Raw genomic sequence first — 15,165 nt, forward strand, 5'->3', positions numbered from 1 at the left:
GTATTTATCCTGCGGGTCTGGCAGTTGGAGGAGCGGTGCTGGAGGCTGCAGACAACCATGCCTACCCCAATGTCATTGTTGAGATCGCCTACAAGAATGACGACCTGGATCGACTCCGTGCGAAACTTGGGCGTTGGATGCACAACACTTCTGTCCAGGTGGCGATTGGAATCAAAATCAATGCTGCCAACGCCAATCGAACGGCAATCTTGTGCCAGCGTGGCCAGCCCAATCAAGAAGTGGCGTTTGGTCATCCTCGTTTGCCTCCACTTGCGATTTCGTTTCCACTTGCTCTTATCTACACTGGTGTTGCAATGCCACCAGCTTTGGCAGCCCTCGCGAATCCCCAGATCTCCATTGACCTGATTGCCTTGCGGGCGTTTATTGATGGAATCCTCTTAGAGGAAGCTGCAGCACACTAGCCGTACAGAAGCCCAAGCTCCTGCGACAGATTGATTTATTTTAACGATAACAGTCTAGGTTTTTCATTCGTGGAATTTCAATGTCTTTTAGGGCGGGTCTGGCTGCCATCAAATATTCGGACCGTTTTGGGATATTTTCACACAGATAAAAAATATCGTGAAAAAACTGATCTGGCTGTCAATTTTGGATATGATGGAAATCGGATCCTAGTAATACTAGTTGAAATCTATAATACCGTACTATTTATCACAGTATTTGACGTGTTGCACAAGGTTGTCAACCCGCAATATCATGTCAGTTTCTGAAAAGCACGGGTACAGTTCGGGTGAGCATGCTCACGTTCAAGGAGAAGTTGGCGCACAACTTGGTGCCTGAGTGGGAAGAGCACTACGTCAACTACTCGGAGCTCAAGCACCATGTCAAGCAGATTCAGCGGCGCGCGAGCTTCCTCGCCATGTCGTCGGGCGACTACACCGAGTCGAATGAGCCGGAGCGAGCTCGGTTGATCAAGACGTCCAAGCCGACCCACTTCGAAGAGGAGTTCCTCGACGAGTGCGAAAAGGTCGAGAGGTGGTACTGCACGCAGCTGGAAGAGTTCCATAAGCAGTTCGCTCTCTTGCAGGACCAGTACGCCCAAGCGCGGACGAGTCAGGCGCCGCTGGTGCCACCAACCACAGACTTGGACGACGCGCCAGTCGGTCTGTCTCCCTCCCCCTCGAATTCCCTTGAACTTACCTGTATGTAGAGTCGGACGCGTTCACGTTGGAACGGGATTCGATCAAGCAATCCCTCGTCGAACTGTACAAGTTGTTGCGCCTGCTGCAGAACTTTGCACTGTTAAACTACACGGCGCTTCGCAAGGTGCTCAAGAAGCACAAGAAGAAATGCGGCGCGCGCTTTGAAAAGGCCCACCGGTCGCTGAACGACTCGCTGCACGACTACGCGTTCAGTCATGCGCTGCCTGTGAAGGAGAGCATTCTGCATTTAGAGCACTACTTCACCGCGACCTTCCACGACAACGACCGCGTGCTGGCGCTGGCCGAGCTGGACGACTGGAAGGACTCGACGCTCAACTGGCAGAACGTGTACACAGGACTCAAGATGGGCATGTGCATGGTATTGGCCACGTGGCTGCTCTGGGATGACGTGGCGCTGGTTGCGTTGTCGCAGAGTCAAGGGAACCATCCCATTCGACTGTATGACAATACAATTAACATTTGGCGACCAAACTACTTGTGCGATAGAGTGCAAACCAAGGCATACCCGTTCTACCGTGGCGTGGCGCTGTTCCTGTTCTTCCTGTGGCTGTGGGGCGCTACCTTGTATGCGTGGCAAGCGGCCAGAATCAACTACCGGTAGTGTCATTCTGGTCACGTTTTGTTAACCGGACGGTGGATTTTGCAGCTACATTTGTGAATTGGACCCCCACGCGACCCAAGATTTTGCCCACGTGTTTGACGACGCCAGTCACTTGAGCATGCTGTATTTGATCAACTTTATCGTCTACGTCCAAGTGGAAAATCACGTACGTTGATGAATATATATATATATATATCTTACTAATATTTTGCTTCTCGACTCTAGTCCCTACCGGAATACATTTCCAAGGGATATATACCCCTTGTGCTAGCGCTGTACTTTATATTTTTCTTCTTATCGAAAGACTGGGGCCATCAAAGGCGGCTGGTGCGGGTAAGAAATATAAATATTATTACTTTTCCTTGTCGATAAATTATTTTAAGAATATTTATTTGGCCGATGAACAACTAGGTATTGCGAGACATTGTGTTGTTGCCGCTGTTCCCAGTAACGTTTATGCACACGTTTGTGTGCAACTACCTCACAAGTGCGGCGAAAATGAACCAAGTACGACATAATATATATATATATATATTTACGACTTTCAGTTCATTTATCATTGACTTGTACAGGATTTTGCCTGGTCCGTGTGCTTTTTCACGACGGGCGAGTTCCTCGAGCCATCGACGTCGACATCTGCCTGTTCGTCCAACTTTTATTACGCCCGTGTAGCTGTGCCGTTGATCTCCGCCCTTCCTCTGGTAGAAAATTACTTTACAATATATATATATATATAATATTTAGATGAATCCGACGGAATCGATACTATTAGTGGTGGCGATGCGTGCAAAGCCTGCGTCGGGTGTACGAGATGAAGGGGTGGTTTCCTGGGCTTTTGAACGCCATCAAGTACGCGCTGGCCCAACTGGTGGTGCTGTTTGGTTTATTTCATTCATTCTATTCGCCAGTGGAGCCCAGCAACGTCGTGCAGGTACAGTACATATGATGATCACGTCATCGCATATCCCGTATGCGACAACGTCTGTCATCGAGTGTAGGTGCTGTGGGTGGTGCTATTCGTCGTGAGCTCCGTGTACAGTTGGCTGTGGGACGTCGTGATGGACTGGGGACTGGGCCGTCCGCAGAACCATTTCCTCGGCGACGGCCACATGTACTCTAGACGATGGGTGTACTATGGTACGCAAGAATCGCTGGGCAGTTGGAGAGGGTGACGTTTGTATGTATACTCTTTCGTAGCGGCGATGGCGGTGGACTTTGTGCTGTGCTTTTCATGGACGTTGGCTCTGATTCCACCCACAGACGAGTATTCGGTCGTCGTGGGGGTCCTCTTGTACCTCCAGCCCGTGACCATGTTCATGGAGCCCATCCGCCGGTCCATGTGGAGCTGCTTTGCCATGGAGAACGAGCACCTGCGCAACACCCTGGGCTTCCGTAAGGAACGATTCATTCCCCTGCACTTTGAGCGCAAACCGCACAAGAAAGCCACAGACAAGCGAGACGACTCACAGTACGCGGTCAAGGTGGTCGCGCTGGCGGTCGTGGTGGTTGCCTTGAGTGCATCGGCCATCTTCCTCGGCAACTGAGGCGGCATACTGCATACATACTGTAATCAATTGTACTGGGATTAGAGTTGTGGAGTACTACTGTAGTAATAGTATTAATAATAGTAGTAATAGTAATACACGTGCAACGTAGTAATACTACGTACTACTAATAGTAATACTAGTACAGCTCAATGACATGATTGTCTCATGGTCGTTACTTTTGGTTGTACCACAGTATTTGTAGACTTATCAGAAGGTGAAGCATACACTAATTAGTGGAATCATGCAAATAGTGTGATAATTCGAACCTATGAAACTTGTCACACTATTTTCCTGCATTCTTGAAGAGCTCGAATTTTGTGCCCATCGTCCGTCGCCGTCCCGTGCATTGGTCGATTTGAGGATGCTCACGTTCAAGGACAAGCTCGCGCACAACATCGTGCCGGAATGGGAGGAACATTACGTCAACTACTCGGACCTGAAGCACCTCGTCAAGCAGATCCAGAGTCGCATGAGCTTTGAGGAGCTGGACGACCCGTTGGCGTACTGCGACAGCAGCACGTCAGAGCGCGTGCGTCTGCTCAAGACGTCGTCCACGCAGGTCCACTTCGACCAAGAGTTCCTCAACGAATGCGAAAAGGTCGACGCGTGGTACAGTCTGCAGTTATCTGCATGTCAGACCAAGTTTGTTCGCTTGAAGGACGAGTATGCGGACGCGCGGGCGGCGGCAGGGCCATCCATCGAGATCTCCTCTAGCAACGCCATGACTCCCACTTGCAAGGACAGCCACTCGTCGTTGCCCTCCATCGTCCCGACCGAACACTTCAACTCGACCTGTCACTCGATCAAGCAATCGTTCGTAGCGCTATACAAGTCGCTCCGCATGCTGCAAAACTACGCGCTGCTCAACTACACGGCCCTCAACAAGATCCTCAAGAAGCACAAGCGCATCTGCGGCCATGACCGCTTCGAGCCCGAGCACCGTGTGCTCAACTTCTCCCTGCATGAGTTCGCCTTCAGCCACGCGCTGCCTGTGAAAAGCTGCATCGTCGAGCTCGAGGCGTTCGTGACGGCAGCCTTCTTCACCGGTGACCGCGTCCTGGCCCTGGCCGAGCTCGACGACGGCAAGGACACCAACGCCGTCAACTGGCAGCACGTGGTTATGGGCGTCAAGATGGGCGTGTGTATGGTGCTGGCGCTGTGGCTGCTCTGGGACGACGTTGTGGTCGTGTTACTCTGCGACACTGGTGATAAAACGATCGCCAAGTACGTTGAATATCTATTTTGTGTTGATTCTTTCTCAAAAAAAATATATATATATGTTTACCGAACCGAATGATTCGCTTATTAGACTTCAGCGAACCAAAGCGTTCCCGTTCTACCGAGGGATGGCACAAGGCCTGTTCTTCCTTTGGTTGTGGGGAGCCACATTGTATGTGTGGCAAGCTGCCCGCATCAATTACAGGTATATATATATATATTGGACTGGTGTAATATTGATTGAAATCCAATGTTGTAGATATATTTTGGAGCTGGACCCCCATGTGACACCCGCCTTTTCCCAAGTATTCGACGACGCAAGCCACTTGAGCACGGTATACTTTGTCAGCTTTTTGCTGTACATGCAACTGGAACACAAGGTACACTCATATAATTACACCAGAGGTGTGATTTTGCGGTCTAATTCAACGGAATTATGACTTAATAGTCGCTGCCCTTGTACCAATTCGTACCCAGTGGGTATATGCCGCTGCTGTTGGCGATCTATGTGGTTGTGTTCTTTGCCATGAAAGAGTGGAGCCAACAAAAGCGCTTGACGGGGGTATCAATATATATTATTTCGATGCAAATATCACAAAAATATATATTTAGGTGCTGCGAGATATTGTGCTGGTGCCGTTGTTCCACGTCAGCTACTTTCACACGTTTGTCACGAATTACATGACCAGTTCCACGAAATTGAACCAAGTACGCGTATATATATATATATTCTTGTGATACTATTTATAGGATGTGGTGTGGTCACTGTGTTACTTTACCACTGGCGAATTCTTGGACCCAACTTCCGACTCCTGCTCTACCAAGTCCAACACCATGCATGTGCTCGTGCCACTGATCTCTGCCCTACCCTTTGTACGTACTCTCATATATATCTATAATAGATATATATTCGAATTCCATGAGTTTTGGGATATATTATATGTCGTGCGTAGTGGTGGCGGTTTCTGCAGTGCCTGCGCCGTGTGTACGACATGAAGAATTGGTTTCCGGGGGTTCTGAATGCCCTAAAATACGCCTTGTCGTTGCTTGTGATCCTCTTTGGGCTGGTTCATTCGTTCTATTCACCGCTTGAGCCCAGCAACACATTGCAGGTAATATTATAATCTCATATATATATTACATTTTTGGAACATATGTATAATAGAGTATATATTTTTCTAGTTGATCTGGGTAGTGCTGGCCGTGATAAGCTCTCTTTACACGTGGAGCTGGGATGTATTGATGGATTGGGGGCTGGGTCGCCCAGCCTTCAACTTTCTCGGCGACGGCCGCATGTATTCCCGGACTTGGGTCTACTATGGTACATGCTTTGTGTTAATAATATTCCGTCGATTTCACATAAATTTCAAAGAGAAATATTAGCTGCGATCGTAGCCGACTTGGTACTATGCATTTCGTGGACGCTGGCGCTGGTACCTGCGACCGATTCGGTGCCGTTCGTGGAGCTGCTGACGGTGATTCAGCCCGTGACCACCTTCATGGAGCCCATCCGCCGGTCCATGTGGAGCTGCTTTGCCATGGAGAACGAGCACCTGCGCAACACCCTGGGCTTCCGCAAGGAGCTGTTCATCCCGCTGCACTTTGAAAAACAGCGCGCCAAGCTCGAAGACTCGACCGATTACGCCTACAAGTTGGTCTTGTTAGCGGTCGTAGTCGTTGCCCTCAGTGCCCTGACTATCTTTGTCGGCGCCTAAGTCATCGACTAGTGTTAATAGTATTGCCACAACCTAACACGAATGCGAGTAAAACGATTCACTTCTAGTATGTACTAGTAGTCCCTACTAGTACTACTGCATACACTACGTCTAGACTGACAACGGTATCCCATACAAACAACTGCCGACTAGTCCAACCCATATGAAAATCACGACGTATATTAACGGGCAGGGGCGTCTTCGATGACAGTGACGGCGCCAAAGCTGAGGCTCACGACCAATGCAATAATAGCCAGGATAAGCACCTTGTTCTTGCGCTTCTTGCGGCGCGATTCGTCCGTGTGTTCGTTTGGATCTGCGACGCCCACGCCGCGCTCGTAGTGCAGGGGAATGAACTGCTCCTTGCGAAACCCCATCGTGTTGCGCAGGTGCTCGTTCTCGACCGTGAAGAAGCTCCACATGGTCCGGCGCATGGGCTCGAGTAGCATCGAAAACGGATGAATGTACACAAAGAAGCTGTGGTTTAAAGCTTGCTCGGCCGACGGCGGAATCAGCGTCAGCACCCACGCAAAGCAGAGGAAGAAGTTGATCACAATCGCCACTGCAGTGTCACACATACATATATATATGAGAGTGATCACAGTGTCACACACTCATGAGAGTGATGTACGCACCGTAATACAGGGACCGCCGCCGATACATGTGCCGCTCGGCGAGGAATTTGAACTGCGGACGGCCGAGACCCCAGTCCATGGTGAGATCCCAGAACCACAAGATGAACGAAAACACGATGAAGCCTGCGATCCATACTTGCTGCAGCGGCGTGATGTCCTCGGTGGGCTTGGTCGGGTTGTGAAAGGGATGGAAGATCCCAAACAGCACGACAATTTGGGCTAGGGCGAATTTGATCACGTTGCCCACGCCTGGCCACCACAACTTCATGTCGTAAATACGCCGCAAGCTTTGGAGGAACCGAAACCACTAGGTCAATCCCACAGATTCGTTAGATATGGTACATACCACCGAGTGTTCATAACTAATCTCCGCAATCATAACTTAGGACGGTATGATCATGACCAGACATATTCCAACATTACGCACTCCAGAACTCAACTCAGACATAAGGGCACCATTGCATAGGTCAAGTCTACCCCAGCAACGACGCCACACCACATGAACACTTGTCCAGCAACGAGTTCGTCGTACCAGCGGTAGCGTACAGAGCAGCGGCACGACGACCTTGGCGTAGTAAAAGTTGCTGTGGCACTTGGACGGAATAATCGATTGCATCGTGTGGTTGTGGAGGTAGCCCGTCATGCCGTCGGTGGCTTTGAGCGCGTCCATGTCATCCGTTTCGAGAAACTCTCCGGAAAAGAAAAAGCAAAAGCACCACGCTATGTCCTGGTTCATGCGCTGCATGCTGAGCATGTAGTTGCCGAGAAACGTGTGGAAGAACGTGACGGGAAAGAACGGCGCGCCCATGATCTTGCCGATCGCTTTCACGAACCCAATCTTGCGCCGCCACTGCCGAAACACGTAAAAGTACACCATGTACACAAACAGGAACAGCAGGACGTAGCCGCGGTGGGCCACGCGGTCCTCGGGAAACTCGCCGTTGCACACTTTGTAGTACACAAGCATATTGATCAGGTACACAATGCTGATGTGGCCAGCGTCGTGGAACACTTGGTCGTAGTCCTTGGTGTTTCTCGGCTCGAGGTCCATGATGTACATGTAGTTGATGCGCGCCGACCGCCACACGTACATGGAGATGCCCATGAGCCAGTTGAAGAAGATGACGCAGCCGAGACCGCGATAGACAGGGAAGCCTTTAGTGAGGAGGAGGCGGAGGTGATTCTCGTCGCGTTGTATGGACGGGATGATGCCGACGTCCCAGAGTACCCACAGACCGAGCATGAGCAGCATCCCAAACTTCATGCCAATGTACGCCTGGGAGAAGTCTACGTGCTCGTCTTTGCGGGCCATCAGCGCCGCCATCGCAATCGGTCGATTGTTATCGTAGAACGTTCGGCAGAACCACGTTTCGAGGCGGATGAGCTCGTCTTTCGCTTGGATAGCTTTGGAAAACGCACACGTTTCCAGCTTCTCGGCAAACACGTACCTATACGTACACCAGTGGTTACGAATATGTACAATATAGTATAGTAGTAGCGACGACTATGTACCGAATAGATTCCTGGGACTTGCACTTCTTGGCGTGCGATTTGAGGATCTTGGTGAGCCCCGTGTAGTTGAGCAGGGCGTAGTTCTGCAGCATGTTCAAGAGTCGGTGGAGCTCCATGCACGCCGACGTCATGCTCATCTGCGTGCTTTCGTTCATGTCGGCGTGGTACTGCTTTTGCAAAATGTCGAGCTGCTGCTTGTACTCGTCCGCGTGTGCCACATAGAACTTTTCGACCTTGTCGTACTCCTTGATGAACGCTTTCTCAAACGCTTGCGACGTTGCGGAATTCGCACCCACGAGGAACTGCAGCTCCACGACCTTTTCCAGCTGCTGCTCCAGGTCAAACCCTGTCGAGTCTTCGCGGATCGCGTTCACTGCAAACTTGAGCGCGTCGTAGTCGATATAGAACTCACGCCACTCAGTGAACGTGTTGGCTTGAAGCTTGGCCTTGAACTTGATCATGTTCACGGACAAGAAGAAGAAACGACCGAGATGCTATGGGCGTACGCCAAGGATGGGGCAGTGTCAATCACGAAATGGCACTGCCACGCCAAAGATAGATCTCCTCGCCACTCTCAAATTTGCACATTTGTGAAACCGACAGTGTGGCAGTTTCGGATAATTCGTCGTCGTTTAACCGGAATGAACCCGAGTCTACTCGTGGCGGCGGGCGATACAAGGCGGCGGCGGTACAGTGTACTGTAGTGCCAATGGCTTGTGGAAGAAGGACACGCTTAATGAACATGGCATGGGTCTCTATGTGTGAGTTCCTAATGCATCGAGGCACAATTCCCACTTGGCTTCATGCGGTAGATGAGCTTGTGGCGGACGGGAGGCATAAAACATCGTTTGCAGTCCGAGATCGGACGAAAACACACAAAGGATAATCATCACACATGTAAGCAGGCGACGTATTAACACGCAGGTTTATTCCAACGGTTCGATTTCGCCTTCCGGTTCGTCGATTTGGCCGAATTCCCATCGCAAGTCGGGCAAATGGTCGCCGCGCTTGGCGGCCTTGCGCGAACTGTCCGGGTTCGACAACGTGACCGCACCAAGGAAGGCAGTGACCAACGACAACGCACCCACCAACGACCAGAACGCCTTGGACGTGGAGATGTGTGGCGAATCGAAGTCCAGGACCAATTCCGGGGCAACGCTGTCACTCCACACGAGATCACGGTTCAACGGGATGGGCTTGCCGGACGGGACAGGGAGACGAGCGAACGGAGGAGGAGGGGGCGTATGATGGTGTCCGCCTCGGAGGGAGATGGCTCGCGACGCCACGGAGCTGCTGCGGAGAACCGCGGAGAGGCTGCGGGAGCTCATACTAGTCTTCACAAACTGCGCAGTCGCCACACAGCACCACATAAATAACGCTTTCGGATTGGTCCATTTCTCCTATTCAAACCTTTTTCAGCCAATGGAATGTGATCTATCCAATACAAGTCGACGCTATATCGCCTACATATCCTCTACAAAGACATACATTCCCATCATACCTGTCAATTTTTATATACTAAATGGATTTTATTACTGTACTACAGTATTAGTATTCCACATTTCCTGTAGCGTTAGTATTAATACTAGAGTGATTTTGCACCAAGAATCCACACGAATTTTCCAATACAATTTCACTGAAAATCCTTCGGGGAAAATCTTATTGGAAGGTGCTTTTGCTATAGGGAAAATTCACATTTAAGCAGAACTACCGCTGTGTTTGTTGTTGCGCCTCTTCTGGAGCACCTATCGGTAGTGCACGCCTCCCAATTTTTACGCATACCAACAACCCAGTGCAGTAGGTGCAATGTGTGCAGTTTGTGACCTTGCACCATCCCGATAGGCTGTAGTGTGCGTCGTGCCGACGTACAAACACGACCGCTCTCAGGTGGTCGATGAACACAGGGATAGGATGTATCTCTCGGATGCTTTATGTTGGGCATTATCCCGCCGCTTGCCTACGTTACTGTATCCTCGCTCACCTACTAAAGTACAGCTCATCTACCGGTACGTTTGGTGCCGACCATGCCATGTAATTTAGCATGTTCTGTTCAAGTGTTTTGATTGGCTACTGTGTGTGAAAAGGTATTCCCAGTCAGAAATTCTGACAGAATATATTCATCAAGAATTTCCCAATATAATCAGATCGAAAAGCTCCATTGTGAAACTATACAGGAAATATCACGTAGCAAAATCACTCTAGAGAGTGATACTACTTCTAAGTATGATGTTCGGAAAACTCTCGTACTGTTAAATTTATACTTGAAGTAGTTACTATGTAGTACAACTTAAATGAGGCCAACATGAAGTCTATGAGTAATCGGGACAGAGGGAGGAGACAAGAACTTTGCGTTGGCGATCGACATCGAAGAAGTACTTGCCAGGGGACTTCTGTCGTCGATAGACGGCCGCGGCGTTGGCACATGACGGGAATTGGTGCTTGTAGTCGCCAGGAAAATGAAAAAACACGGGTTCGACCCCATTCCACGCAAATTTGGATGGCACGCCGTCGTGAAAGTACTGCGGCGAACATCCTGTGGATGCACATCCTCCATACTCGTTGAAATCCCCTGCACATAGGATCCATGTCATGTACTCGCCATTCGTGTCCTCGCCTACCTGGTCCAATGAGATATGAGATGACAAAGAAGATTTCCGCGGCAGTGTCGATCTTGACGTTGATCTCAGGAGACGTGAGGTACGCAATTTGAAATAACACTTGGTCGCCTTCAAACAAGAACGTCTGGTGCAGCTTGAACTCTTCCTCTTGGGCCACGCGAATCTCAGTCACCCGCCGTAAAAACGCCCGTAGGCTTCGCACGTCGCCTAGAGTGCCACGTCATATACTTGATTGAAATATTCATGAAGATGTCAATTGATTACCAAGGATGCCTCCTGACCCCAAGCTCCAATTCGGCCCTGGTACCAACGTATTCGAAGCTGTCTTTGCGGCAATGGCGCTGCACATGTAATTGCCTCCCACCAGCCTGGGCGTTTGGTTCGGTTCCACCTGAATGTTCCACGCTTTGCCGCGCAGCTTGGCACCGTAGATCCCTTCGCTGTTGAACGAGTCGCCACACGTGGGCTCTCCATTGAAAATGAGCCCGCGCTGGTTCTGTGTGTGTTTCAGAAACAGCTCGGTCAAGCGTTGGGTGCTGGCCTGCACGACCACATCCCACGCATCCGTGAACAGCACCAAGTCGTCATCGTCGAGGTCCGAGGTCTTTTCAACGTAGTGTTCGAGCCAGTGCAGTTTCTTTTGCTGGCCGTACCGGTTGTCGTTGCCTTGGTTTCCGTGGCACGCGGCGCCGCAGGTGGACCCATCAAAGAACGTGGAGCTGTAGTTCCAAGCGAGGACTTCCAGCAACGCGTCGTCTTGAAAGATGGACGACGCCAAGAGGCAGATGCCGCCGTGGGGGTTGTCTGCCAAAGTGACAAATCGGACGCTCTTGGGGGCGAACGGTCCAGAAGACGAGGGAAACGTCGACGACCGGAGTCGGGGCTCGGATGGTGGGGCAATGGGATGAGGTAGCGACGAAGTAGGGGACGTAGTAGTGGGGGCTGGCGTGGCCGGTGACGAAGTCGTTGTAGTCGGTGGTGGAGCAGGTGTAGAAGTGGTAGCTGTGTCGTTGATTGAAGTGGAGCTGGTGGTGCTGGATGGATCAGCAAGGTCATGGCTGTTGATAGCTAGCGCGGAGGACGTGATCGCGAGGTGGTCTTTGGGAGTGACAGAGTGCTGTAGATGGCTTTGCTCGAGCAACACCACGTTCGAGTCCAGGCACATGAGGGCGACTCCGAAACAAACACACACCGCGAGCGCCATGACATATCGAGGGATGGACGACGACGTGGCAGGCGCAGACGATGGAGCGATGGCTTGAGCCAAAGGAATAACGTCCGCGTCGATGTCGCCCATGTCTCATGCACTGGTGCTAGTTGTATTTGTGCTTGCTTAGGATGAAACCGTCAGATACAGAAACACTGCCGTTTCATTCGCTGTCGACAAAACCAACGGTACAGTAGCAAGGTTACAATTTAACAATTAGTCCAAACAAAGACTTGAGGCCATCATGTTGATCGTATATCGTTTGAAAATGCCAAGAAAAACGTGACCTTTTGCCGATTCCGTAACTTTACACTGTACAGTATGGAGTATATATGCAAGCCCTCCGCTCCACCGCAGCAAACAAGTTCCGTTGGAAGGTGCTGACCAAGCAGATTGTCGCCGCATGCCCCCCCAGGGAGCAGCGGGAAACAACAAATAAACAAGTTAAAAATCATTCAATGGTTAACCGAATACAACGGAGACTCGTACTTGATTGCAACCTGTGCAATGTTTACCACCGCAAGAAAGCACGACGGGAGGAGGCTGATACAGTATCGTGTCGAAATATGTTATGCAAAACACCCAAATCGAGCATTGGCAGTTTCGTGTCGAGACATCACTGCCTTCTGAGCAACAGAGGATGCTGGGTAGTATCGAGGGTTCGCAAAGTACGCTCGGACGTCTAACGTTCGACGTATGCGAAGTCCGCAAGCTGTAGGCGCAAAGTTTCCTTAGCTAGCTGATAAACGCGAATAAACGTCACTATACAGTATGTAGTCCAAGCATTCCGGATAATTCGTCAAGGATCCAAGATTGTTTTATCGAGACCAGATTTGTGTCTTTTATGTCATTGTGAATACTGTATCGATATGGAACCGCTTCCTGTAGCCGTTCCTGTTGCGGACAACGTGATGGGCCAGTGGAAGGTTCCAGTGTCCGATGCCAAGGAGTCGTGTTCAGAGAACTGCTTCCCGTGCACGTCCCTCTACGACACCATGTCTCGCGTCTCCAAGAACAGCATGGTGTACCTCGTGTGTTTTTGGATCTGTTTGGGCCTTGGTTGCGCCAGATTGTTCGTCGTCATCATTACTGGCCCCAGTATTCTCTTGGCAGATCGATTGGCAGACCGGTGGTTCCTGATTGTCCTCACACTAGTTGTACCCTCGTTTCTCGCGACAAGTGTCATCGCGGCGGCTCGCTACAAGGTGCGCAGTTACTTCAACATCCCTGGCAGCGTTCCAAATGATTGCTACGCATCGTGTTGTGGGCTTGTCCTAGCCCAAATGAGAATACATAAAGTCGAATCCTTGCCGCCATTCACCACCAATAACTCGTTGCCGGCGTATTCTACGTACCGGTAGCTGGTTGGAATACTATTAATATTATTATTGAATCAATTCTTATCTACTACTACCTCCGTACGAAAATGTTTGCTACAACCCGCAGAAATCGTGGATGCACTTGAAAGAAAATATGTAGATGAAGTATAATGTTCAAAAGGTATGTATTTGTAGAGGAGAAATCATGGATCACCAATAGAAGATCGTCGCACCAAAAAACATCCAATCAAACCAGCAATCATGCATGCAAAGCTCGATACTTTATCCAATAAGTTATTAAATCAGCTTCACAGTCAATAGTCATCTTGGTTTCATTTACAATGATTTCCACTCAAATCAAGACAAAATAGATGGATGGGGCCGTTTATTGTGCACGGCTTGAGCTTAAAATATGTATGCGATGTTTGCTTATTTACTGGCGATTTCATTTTTCTAACGATTCGATTGGCTGCTTTCGAAGTAAAGCAATTCCATTGGCCAATTTGAGTGCATCTTTCTCAGGAGACATTCGATTCTGCTGAGGGCTCCAGTTTCGAATCGATCTGACAATATCGATTTATAGAGCTAACTTATAGCTAACGTTATTTTTTTACTTGATGATTTGTACGGAGCAGTTTTGGACCTTATAGGTTTACGGTTAGCTGACGCGCACTGTACCAACACTGACACACCCAAGGCACTCCAAGTGACTAGTGGTTGGTTTGGAGGGTTGCATGTTAACTCAATAACCCTAATGACACGAATAGCAGTGATGAAAGCTAGACTACTGGAGCTATAATCAGCGACTTTGGATCTAATTGTCCGAGGGGTAAGCTCCGCTATGACCACCCTTGCTGGCCCTGGGCTTGCGCGTACGGCGGGGCTTGGTCGTGGGAGGGGCATTGGACGAGCTGGGAAAGGGTTTGCGGGTACTATAAGAGGGAGAGGTCGGAAACGGCTTGCGTGTCGACGGCGTGGGGGACTGCGACGTGGGCTTGACGTCACCGGCCAAGGCGGGGTAGACCACGGCTTGTTACCGTACTTCGTATGTTAAAGCGATCACGATGTTAAGAGCATCAAGTGGTACATCCTCCATCTTTCTATATTTATCACCCGAAGTGGATATATAATGTTTTGAGGTAAATTGTCAAAAGTTTGCCTCACGGAATTAATTCCTCTCAATTCAAATATATATTGTAAATGAGAGGTGTCTTGGGAACATCACAGCCATCAAACAGTGCATCCAACGTGCCGCGTTGCCGCAAGCGTCAAACTAGTACCGGTAGACAGCCACACGGAAGCACAAAGTGAAAAACTGAGAGCTAGGAGCGTAAGCAAACAGTCAAATGAAAGCCCATTTGAGAGGAAGCATGATTCACTAATATTCAGCAGGTGCATGAGAGGACAATGGAGGGCATGGACCGCACTACACTCACTGTACATTAACGACACTATATTGCAGCAGTGCTGTTTATGTGCTGTATCGATACAGTACTACTACATGTGTGCGTGTACTACTACTACATGTACGGCTTGTGTGATGATCGAGGGGTTAAGGTACCGGTAACGTTACTATCGGTTGTGTGATGGTGGGGAGCGTGAATATGGCGCA

General features: G+C 49.8%; 6 protein-coding genes across 8 annotated transcripts; 3 read left to right on the forward strand and 3 right to left on the reverse strand.

Annotated features, from left to right (window-relative positions):
- Positions 1-732: 732 nt before the first annotated feature.
- Positions 733-3,381, forward strand: H257_06422 (hypothetical protein). The gene is made up of 10 exons (XM_009831631.1): positions 733-1,121; positions 1,169-1,619; positions 1,668-1,778; positions 1,828-1,948; positions 2,008-2,115; positions 2,194-2,289; positions 2,355-2,483; positions 2,555-2,713; positions 2,781-2,919; positions 2,980-3,381. Exons 1-10 carry the CDS (start codon positions 755-757, stop codon positions 3,324-3,326), a joined length of 2,028 nt encoding a protein of 675 aa, XP_009829933.1. The 5' UTR covers positions 733-754; the 3' UTR covers positions 3,327-3,381.
- A 255-nt stretch (positions 3,382-3,636) lies between these two features.
- Positions 3,637-6,319, forward strand: H257_06423. Of its 2 annotated transcripts, none has more exons than XM_009831633.1 (9): positions 3,637-4,553; positions 4,639-4,752; positions 4,807-4,927; positions 4,996-5,109; positions 5,160-5,255; positions 5,298-5,420; positions 5,501-5,659; positions 5,730-5,868; positions 5,920-6,319. In XM_009831633.1, the coding sequence occupies exons 1-9, from the start codon at positions 3,691-3,693 to the stop codon at positions 5,928-5,930; spliced, it is 1,740 nt and encodes a 579-aa protein (XP_009829935.1). In that variant the 5' UTR covers positions 3,637-3,690; the 3' UTR covers positions 5,931-6,319. The 2 variants fall into 2 exon arrangements, with proteins under 2 accessions (XP_009829935.1, XP_009829934.1); XM_009831632.1 differs by having other exon boundaries at positions 5,931-6,319.
- A 105-nt stretch (positions 6,320-6,424) lies between these two features.
- On the reverse strand, positions 6,425-8,945 carry H257_06424. 2 transcript variants are annotated; one of them, XM_009831635.1, is made up of 5 exons: positions 8,410-8,945; positions 7,430-8,345; positions 7,034-7,204; positions 6,898-6,949; positions 6,425-6,824 (listed from the first exon to the last, which is right to left on the reverse strand). In XM_009831635.1, exons 1-5 carry the CDS (start codon positions 8,868-8,870, stop codon positions 6,445-6,447), a joined length of 1,980 nt encoding a protein of 659 aa, XP_009829937.1. In that variant the 5' UTR covers positions 8,871-8,945; the 3' UTR covers positions 6,425-6,444. The 2 variants fall into 2 exon arrangements, with proteins under 2 accessions (XP_009829937.1, XP_009829936.1); XM_009831634.1 differs by having other exon boundaries at positions 6,898-7,204.
- A 288-nt stretch (positions 8,946-9,233) lies between these two features.
- On the reverse strand, positions 9,234-9,767 carry H257_06425 (hypothetical protein). The gene has a single exon (XM_009831636.1). It carries the CDS (start codon positions 9,735-9,737, stop codon positions 9,336-9,338), a length of 402 nt encoding a protein of 133 aa, XP_009829938.1. The 5' UTR covers positions 9,738-9,767; the 3' UTR covers positions 9,234-9,335.
- An 871-nt stretch (positions 9,768-10,638) lies between these two features.
- On the reverse strand, positions 10,639-12,340 carry H257_06426 (hypothetical protein). The gene is made up of 3 exons (XM_009831637.1): positions 11,292-12,340; positions 11,028-11,234; positions 10,639-10,978 (listed from the first exon to the last, which is right to left on the reverse strand). The coding sequence occupies exons 1-3, from the start codon at positions 12,322-12,324 to the stop codon at positions 10,719-10,721; spliced, it is 1,500 nt and encodes a 499-aa protein (XP_009829939.1). The 5' UTR covers positions 12,325-12,340; the 3' UTR covers positions 10,639-10,718.
- Positions 12,341-13,103: 763 nt separating this feature from the next.
- On the forward strand, positions 13,104-13,521 carry H257_06427 (hypothetical protein; the record flags this gene model as incomplete). Its single annotated transcript, XM_009831638.1, has 2 exons — positions 13,104-13,439; positions 13,513-13,521. The coding sequence occupies 2 exons, from the start codon at positions 13,104-13,106 to the stop codon at positions 13,519-13,521; spliced, it is 345 nt and encodes a 114-aa protein (XP_009829940.1).
- Positions 13,522-15,165: the final 1,644 nt, after the last annotated feature.

Source organism: Aphanomyces astaci (genome assembly GCF_000520075.1).
Source record: "Aphanomyces astaci strain APO3 unplaced genomic scaffold supercont1.12, whole genome shotgun sequence".
Taxonomy (NCBI): domain Eukaryota; phylum Oomycota; class Saprolegniomycetes; order Saprolegniales; family Verrucalvaceae; genus Aphanomyces; species Aphanomyces astaci.

Coding starts and splice junctions, on each gene's coding strand:
- H257_06423 (XM_009831632.1), top strand. CDS start 3,691: ATGCTCACGTTCAAGGACAAGCTCGCGCACAACATCGTGCCGGAATGG. Junction 5,421..5,500: donor TGATCTCTGCCCTACCCTTT/GTACGTACTCTC, acceptor TGTCGTGCGTAG/TGGTGGCGGTTTCTGCAGTG. Junction 5,869..5,930: donor CCGGACTTGGGTCTACTATG/GTACATGCTTTG, acceptor GAGAAATATTAG/CTGCGATCGTAGCCGACTTG.
- H257_06422 (XM_009831631.1), top strand. CDS start 755: ATGCTCACGTTCAAGGAGAAGTTGGCGCACAACTTGGTGCCTGAGTGG. Junction 1,122..1,168: donor CTTGGACGACGCGCCAGTCG/GTCTGTCTCCCT, acceptor ACCTGTATGTAG/AGTCGGACGCGTTCACGTTG. Junction 1,620..1,667: donor GGGAACCATCCCATTCGACT/GTATGACAATAC, acceptor CTTGTGCGATAG/AGTGCAAACCAAGGCATACC.
- H257_06424 (XM_009831634.1), bottom strand. CDS start 8,870: ATGATCAAGTTCAAGGCCAAGCTTCAAGCCAACACGTTCACTGAGTGG. Junction 7,205..7,429: donor TGCTCTGTACGCTACCGCTG/GTACGACGAACT, acceptor GGATTGACCTAG/TGGTTTCGGTTCCTCCAAAG. Junction 6,825..6,897: donor GCGGCGGTCCCTGTATTACG/GTGCGTACATCA, acceptor GTGACACTGCAG/TGGCGATTGTGATCAACTTC.
- H257_06426 (XM_009831637.1), bottom strand. CDS start 12,324: ATGGGCGACATCGACGCGGACGTTATTCCTTTGGCTCAAGCCATCGCT. Junction 11,235..11,291: donor GGGGTCAGGAGGCATCCTTG/GTAATCAATTGA, acceptor GTGGCACTCTAG/GCGACGTGCGAAGCCTACGG. Junction 10,979..11,027: donor CTCATATCTCATTGGACCAG/GTAGGCGAGGAC, acceptor TCCTATGTGCAG/GGGATTTCAACGAGTATGGA.
- H257_06425 (XM_009831636.1), bottom strand. CDS start 9,737: ATGAGCTCCCGCAGCCTCTCCGCGGTTCTCCGCAGCAGCTCCGTGGCG.